The 8,128-nt window shown below is 49.4% G+C and overlaps 1 protein-coding gene across 1 annotated transcript in view; it reads right to left on the bottom strand.

The window, feature by feature from the left end:
* Positions 1-8,128, bottom strand: part of FBXO10 (F-box protein 10) — a 31,644-nt gene that overhangs the window by 3,514 nt on the left and 20,002 nt on the right. The window contains exons 7-9 of the mRNA XM_008587333.1: positions 6,852-7,121; positions 4,506-4,819; positions 3,169-3,350 (exon numbers count right to left, since the gene is read on the bottom strand). Of these exons, the coding sequence (XP_008585555.1) occupies positions 3,169-3,350; positions 4,506-4,819; positions 6,852-7,121 (766 nt within the window). The remainder of the gene's footprint in view (positions 1-3,168; positions 3,351-4,505; positions 4,820-6,851; positions 7,122-8,128) is intronic.

Below are 8,128 nucleotides of genomic sequence, written 5' to 3'. Positions count from 1 at the left end.
GTGTGTGTAATACAAAAAGGGTGGCGATCATTACTATAGAAAACAGGGATCCATCAGAGGTTTTTGATCATGGATGTGACATGACCAGAGGACTCATTCATTTATTTTTTATGGCAGTTGTCCAGTTAGGGGATCTGAACCCATGACCTTGGTGTTACAAGGCTGTGCTCTAACCAACTGAGCTCAGATGTCACATTTAGAAAGATTAACCTGGCAGTATAAATAGGACAGACTGCAGAGAGGAGTAGGAGGTGGCCCAATGGCAGGGAGACCAGGCAAGAGGCTGCTGCAACAGGACAGTGCAAGAGCTATAGGAATAACAACAGAAATAATCATTATGGGCTTCCAGTCAAAATGGCAGAATAGACAGTCCCCAGCGTCACTCTCTCCCACAAATCAACCAATTTACAACTATAAAAAAGCAACAACAGCCACACCGGGGCTACTAAGGCTCAAGGAAAGAGGAGGGGAGACCTACAGAGTGCATGAAGGTGGGAGACGCCATGATGAGAGAATGAAAAAACTGCTCCAACCATTTTGTGCCACAGCCACTTTAAGGCTGGAGCTGCTGAGCGTAAGAAGCAGGAGCCAGCAAAAGCCGCAGCTCTGCCCTTCAGATGGAGTTGCTCGGAGGCCGCAGGGGAAGAGGGCCTTGGTGGCTCCCAGGCCAGCAAGACTACTAACAGGGTTCATGTGGACCCACACAGAAGAGAGGAGCCACAACAACTGAAAAAAAGGAGCCACTCAAGAGGCAGGTGAGTCATCGCAAGGGACAGGTGCACAGCCTGTCCCATGGGAAGTGTTTGCAGCATGCTGGGGGAGATGCGTTCACTAGGGGAACACTGGGGCACAGCAAAGACAGCTGACCAGCACCCCAATCAGTGAAGGACCACTCAGAGGAGACTGCTCAGGAATGCAGAATTGCATGGGGTGCAGTTTGATGAAAAGACTCAGGCCCAGATCAGAGTTTCTACATAACCCAGGTGCACCAGGTCTCTGGAGAGCTGGAAGTACCTATAAGGTCAACCATTAAAACCTGAGCTGCACACAAAGCCTTCCCTAGGGAATCAGCAGCAAAGCAGCAATTTAGCTGAACCACAGAGCTCAAGTACTGGTCCCCAGAGCAAGTTCCCCCATTTTAGAAGTAAGCAAAGGACAGAAAATTAGTTCCGGCCCAGGCACACCACCAGCGCCTTGGGGCCCACCCAGGGACCTGAGGTATGGAGCTGGAGACTGGGGCCCCCCTCCCCCCACAACCAGGCACACCGCCAGTGCCAAGGAGCATGCCCAAAACATCACCTCCATGTGGGTGGCCCACCACAGCCACCACAATAACCACGGCTGCTGTGAAAGCAGCTAGATGCCACAACCACCACGCAGATGGTCCGCCAGTCACTGCAATGCACTGACACAAGGAGAGTCACCAGCAGAGACCAAAGAAAAGAAGAGGATGTCTCTCTCCACAAAGCCTATTCCAGAATGACAGAAGAAGCATCAGCTCTACGATAATACTGGGGGTCCTGAATGCACTGGACAGATCATCTAGGCAAGAAATCAACAGAGTAACCATTACTCTTTCAGAAGGAGAGAAGAAGTCTATGGTTACCAGAGGGAGGAGGGGGAGGGAGGGGGGATAGGGAGAGATTGGACAAGGGGCATAAAGAATAAGTACGATTTGTAACAATATATATGCTAGTAATATTGATTTGATCAACATATGTCAACGTTGAACCCCCAAACTATGTATAATCAATTATGATTCAATAATAATTCTTAAAAAAACAAAAAAATTTGTGTAGTCCTTAAAAAAAAAAAGTAATCATTATTATTTTTACAAGGAGTATAGCAAAGCACTAACCAGTCAGAACATAGCCCATCCCTCATTATCCTGATTTGAGCATCACATATAGCACACAGGTATTGAAATTCAATTCTGTACCCCACAGACACATACAGTCAAATGTGTTTCAATTTTTTAAAAAAAGAACAGAGCTCATCCAAATATGTCTGGAACAACTGTCCTGGTAATGGGGTCATAGGTCAGGGTGAGGTGCTAACACCTGAAGTAGGGTGACAGCGTTGGGGAGGAGGTGCCAGATACAAGAACACTTTAGAAGCAAAATCAAGAGGACCTGGTGACTAATTGAACTTCGGTGTTAAGGACAAGGAGTTGGCAAGGTTTTGTTGCCAGAGCACTGAATGGATGACAGTAACGTCATCAAAATGGGGAACATGAAAGGATGAGTTTTGGAGAAGGTGAGCAGGAGGCAGCTGTGGTACACTAAGGCACAGGCCCTAGAAACAAGTATAGCAGCAGCAGCAACTAGTGTTTTTGTAGTAACTCAGATGTTCAGCTCAGTCACATGAACTTACATTATCCTAAACTGGTGCTACAAAGTAGACATTATTAACTGAATTTCACTAAGGTTCAGAGATGTTAAGTAACTTGCCCAAGGTCACACAGCCAGTAACCGGCAGGGCAGAGATTTGAAACCACATTTCCCAGACTCTTAAAAAAGCTTGTTCCAGGCCGGCCCGTGGCTCACTCGGGAGAGTGCGGTGCTGATAACACCAAGGCCACGGGTTCGGATCCTATATAGGGATGGCCGGTTTGCTCACTGGCTGAGCGTGGTGCTGACAACACCAAGCCAAGGGTTGAGATCCCCTTACCGGTCATCTTTTAAAAAAAAAAAAAAAAAAAGCTTGTTCCCGGGGCCGGCCCGGTGGCGCACTGCTACAGTGCACCGCTTGGGAGCGCAGCGGCACTCCTGGCGAGGGTTCGGATCCCACATACAGACCGGTTCCCGCTCACTGGCTGAGCGAGGTGCGAGCACAACACCGAGGGTTGCGATCCCGTTGCCGGTCCCAGTCTGGTACGGGCGCGACACTGAGGGTTGCGATCCGTTGCCGGACACGAAAAAAAAAGACAAAAAGGAAAAAAAAAAAAAAAGCTTGTTCCCTCCCAGGGAGTCAGGTGCAGGTCCTCAGCCCGGGCCTGACACAACCCAAGCACAGGCCTTTATCTGACCAAAGCCGAAAGCTGGCAGGATTGCAGGGAGCAAGGGCAGCTTGCTTCATTGTAGAATCACTGGGGCTGGGCCTGGCTTCCCTAGTGACCTACCTCACTGTGGTTCTAGAAGCCTGGTTCAGGCAACCCCAGGCACTCACTTTTTCTTGAAGACCAGGAACTTGTTGTTTTGCATGATGCATTCTCGGTTGTTTGAGATCTGCTGAAAGATGGTCTTGTTGGTCTTGCCCTGGAAGATGATGTTCTCCTGCACCAGGGCCTTGGCGCGGCCCCGCACGGCGATGCCATAGGCCCGGAATGAGTGGATCCGGTTCTTTATTACCTGGGAGAGGCAGTCAGAGCTTGTCACACCTCGGGGACTCACAGACTCTTGGGGAAGCCAGGTAATCGGTTATAGGACTGAGGGATAAGAATATGCTAGGTAGGTCAGCATAGAGCCATAGGAGCTCAGAGAAGGGTATTGAGACCAGCTTTGGGGAACCAGGCAAGGCTTCCTGGAGGAGGTGATGGTTAAGCTGTAGGAGTTTATCAGGTACAGAGCAGGGGAGAGTTGTTCTAGGAAGAAGAAAAATGATGTGCAAAGGCTTGGCAGAGAGGGGAGGTGGTGCCAGAAGCCAGGGCCCCTGGCAACCCAAATGAGGCAACAGTGTGCCTTTCTTTCTCCATCTGCTCCCACAGTGCTCAGGGGCAAAGAATTCTTTACTCTTTGCCAAAGTCACCGACTCACAAAGTTGCAGAGCTAAGAAGAACCTTTGGGATCATAATTCCATGAGGGCAGGGACCGGGTCTGTTTGGCATGACACTGAAACCCCAGCACCCAGCACAGTGCTTTGCATAAAAGGTTCTCAGAGCTCACAGCCCTGTCGGGGAGACAAATAGGTAAAGGAACAGATACAAAGCACTGTGGAAAGTGCTGTGGTGGACATAAGCACCACATGAATACAGAAAAGGGGCACCTCAAACAGTTCCCTCTATGGGGGGACCAGAGTCTTTCTAAAAAAAGTGACAGCTAAGTTGTAGGACTAAGATTTTAAAAGGGGGCAAGGGATATGCCAGGCACACAGAGAATAGTGTGTACAAAGACCCTGAGGTAAGATTTCTCTCATTAAGCACCTACTGCATACCAGGTCCTGTGCAAGATTATTCTGTTAGGGAAAGAGAACTGAAATAGCCCTGACCTTGACCTGGACATCAGGAAGATACCTCAGGAGGCTTCCAACACCATGAATCTAGGAGGCAACACCCACCCCTCCCAGCTTCCTGCTGGTGAACTCTTGTTCATCCCTCAGTGCCATCCTTCATATGCCCCCTTGTGTGTGAAGTCCCACCCACATCTCCCAGGCCGTTTTGGCAGGAGGGATGATGTCCCTTGCAGTGCTGAGTGCTGTGGCTCTGCTTCCCAGCAGAGGGCACAAGGACTGTCCACGGCTGTGCCCCGTGTTGGCTCCACACTTAACACACATGCACACACACTCACCTTAGTGTCAGACTTGGGCAGGAGCTGCAGCCCACTGCCCCGGTTGCCAATGATGTCGTTTTCAATGACAATGGTGCTGTCACCCTTGGTGATGATGCCATGGCCTCTGTTGTCATAGATACCATTGCCCCGTAGCTCCACCTTGCACTGGGCCTCAACCTTGATCCCACTCTGGCGGTTGCAGGAGATGCTGTTGTTGGCCACACGGGTGAGCTGGCTGCTCTGGGCCACAGTGATGCCTCTGTCCCCATTAGCATGGATCACATTGGTGATGACGTGCAGTGCCTCACTGCTCTGGACATAGAGTCCCGAGGCTATGGGCAGAGGGGTTGGGGAACAGGGAAGACACAGTGTGGACCCAGGGTCAGCCCTGACAACACTAGTGAGGAAAATCCTTCCCTGAATTTCGCACCCCAGAAGAGGGGTGGGGAAGAGGCGGCAGTGATGCTCAGAACCAGCCTTTGGGTTTGCAGCTTCTAAGCTGATGACAAACAGCAGGAGGAAACCAGGAGCACCAGGAAAACTCTGTTCCTTCTGCACTAACTGCTTACTACATGTAGCCAGGGACACATGATGTGGGAAGACTCCTTCAGCTTCGATGGTCCTCTGGCCCAGGCTCTAGCCTTGTGCTTGAATGCTTCCTCAAACATCATCATCCAATTGCTCTTTACACCCCCTCTGACGGGGCACTCACCCCCTCCTCAAGGCTGCTCAGCCACCTCTAGACAGACAGCTCCGCCTGCTAGAACATTGTTTTGTTTTGTTTTCCCTCCCACGTTGAGCTGGAATCTGCCTCCCTACTGATTTGGGAAATTTTATTCATAAGGGCAATTCTATAATTTCTGAGTAGAAAAATTTATTAAGCTACGTAATAATGCATCTATAAAGTGTTAGAAATTTTGGAAAGGAAAAATGGTGTCTGGCATTGTGTATGCTTACAGATACTATGTGTATGCAGAAAAAAAGCACAAAATCAGCAAGATCGGAGCCCCATGGCTTGTCAGGAAGAGAGAGCCTAGCAGTCAGAGCTTGGGGTAGGGCTGAAGGAGGAAGGGCCTGTAGTAGACACATCCACCCACTGCAAAAACTAGAGGGACTGGGGCAGTGCTGCGAGGACAATGACTGGGATCACATGGGAGCAGTTTGAGTCATGAGCCTGTAAGTTTGAACTTCCTGGTGGCATGTGCTTGCTGTTTCTCCAGGCTTGGTTGAGAACAGCGACTGGGATCACATGGGAGCAGTTTGAGTCATGAGCCTGTAAGTTTGAACTTCCTGGTGGCAGGTGCTTGCTGTTTCTCCAGGCTTGGTTGAGAACAGCAAAAATAAGTATTTATGGGGCCGGTTTCTCCAGGCTTGGTTGAGAACAGCAAAAATAAGTATTTATGAATTTGTACAGCTTTGCCTGTCCTACTAGACAGCATGGCCACATGGGAAAAATCCTGAACTGGGAGGGGACAGAATTCATTTTCTGGATAAGTGGGCTGGGGCTGCTGGCTACTGGTCTCCGTGCTCTCTGCCACTCCCAGAGGGAAGCACTTACCTGGGCCCAGGAATCTATTCTTAATGAGCCTTCCTCCATCACACCCCCCACCCCCAACAGTGACTAAATAATCAGCCAGGCTTGGGAGCCCTGAGCTTAGATGAATTCCACAATAGATATATATTTTTTAAATTCAAGAACTATCAACCACCAATTACCATTTTTAAAAATCAGGTTTAAGATAACATTGATTTAAAACACACTCTTATTTTCTGCATCTCTAAGAAAGAAAAACCACTGCCAGTTAAACCATGGTACACCATAGACTGCAAGACGCGCCTCATCAGCGATGTTAAAATGTGAAAAATGTGCCTTACAACTGATTAAAAATGTGTGTGCCAGGAGTGCTTTGGTACTGCAGGGGCAGGGGGCACCGAGATGAGTGGGCTTCAGTTCTTTGCCTCAATTTCACAGCCTATCAGAGTTGATGAAACAGCCCCAGAAATAAATACAGCCACCAGGCCCTATAACAAGTGCCATTGCGGAGGGGAGAGAACACAATTCAAAGAAGGAAAGGACAGAGGGGTGCATGCACAGCAGGTTCAAGTTGGTTTGGGACGTGTGAATGGAAGAAAGGGAATTTCAGGCATGAGAAACAACATGAGCGAAGTCATGGCAGGTAGGGGTTAGCAAAGAATGGATTCACGTTTAGAGAACAAGTCCAGGGGACTTGGGGATCAGGTAAATGGCAGAAAGAAGTGGCTGATGAGGCTGGGAGGACAAGTTGGGACCAGTCTGCAGAGGACTCTTAAGACAGTGGGGAGCCAGGAAAGGTTCTCAAGCAGAGGCTGGGGGGTTACACTCACCTCCGTTGTGATTAATACTGTTAGACTCAACAAGAGCTATGGTGACGGGCCGGCGCAGCGGGTCATCCTCCTTCTCCAGCTCTGTCTCCCAGAGGATGGCATCCCCATCCTCACTGAAGTTTTCCTGGGCCCCGTGGCCTCCAGGGAACTCGCTGGAGCCATCCTTCTGGCTAAACACTGCCACTCCATACAGGCCATTGTAGCTGACATGGTTACTGGTGACGTGGGGCAGGCTGGACGACATCATCCACACACCACAGCCCTTGTTAGCTGGGACAGCAAAAGGAGCCGGTCACTGACACCCACCAATGGGTAAGGAAGCACCCAGTGTCTCCCCCGAAGAGGGGAAGCAGAAAGGCCTAGGAGACAGAGTCCCTGATTTGCTAGTGGCCTCGGACAAGTCCCTTTACAGCTCTGGCTGTAGACTTCTCATTTGTATGAGAGTGTAATAATGATCAGGTCAATCATTCCACAAGGTGTAAATGGCTCTGAGAGCTGTCACAGGCCACACTTCCAGATCAGAAAGCACACAAGCTTGTAGTGACAGTGCCAAAGGGGCACCAACCTCTCCCTGCACAGGAGGAGGCAGCCTCAGCTGGAATCCCAGCCCTACCACTTCCTAGTTGTGGGACCTTGAGCAGGTTACTGGACCTCTCTGTGCCTCAGTTTCTTCATCTTTAAATAACTTTTTTTTTTGGCAGCTAGCTGGTATGGGGATCCAAACCCTTGACCTTGGTGTACCATGCTCTAACCAACTGAGCTAACTGGCCAGCTCCATGTTTCATCTTTAAAATGGGGGTAATAGTGTGTACCTACTTCAGAAGGCAGTTGTGAGGATTAAATGTGATAATGCATGTAAAGGGCCTAAGCAGAGAGGTGGCCTGAATAAATGTTATCTATTATTATTATTATAGTTAGAGATACAGTCCAGGGCTGACCGATTAGCTCAACTGGTTAGAGTGTGGTGTTACGAGACCAAGGTCAAGGGTTCAGATCCCCATACCCCACCAAAAAAAAAAAAAGAGAGATATAGTCTAAAGAGATTAAGGCTTTGCCCAAAGTCAGGCTGGCTAGATGGTTATAGTGCAGCCTCGTAACACCAGGGTCAAGGGTTCAGACCACCATACCGGCCAGCAGCCAAAAGGAAAAAAAAAAAAGCTTTGCCCAATGTCATCGAGTGAATGAGAATAGTTTTCCTTTTTTTTTTTTTTTTGTCTTTTTTCCGTGTCCGGCAACGGATCGCAACCCTCGGTGTTGCCCCCGCACCGGACCGGGAC

The sequence above is a fragment of the Galeopterus variegatus genome, unplaced genomic scaffold (assembly GCF_000696425.1).
Source record: "Galeopterus variegatus unplaced genomic scaffold, G_variegatus-3.0.2 Scaffold11, whole genome shotgun sequence".
In the NCBI taxonomy this organism is placed as follows: domain Eukaryota; kingdom Metazoa; phylum Chordata; class Mammalia; order Dermoptera; family Cynocephalidae; genus Galeopterus; species Galeopterus variegatus.
The sequence above is the reverse complement of the archived record's forward strand: the minus strand, read 5'-3'. Positions and strand labels throughout refer to the sequence as shown.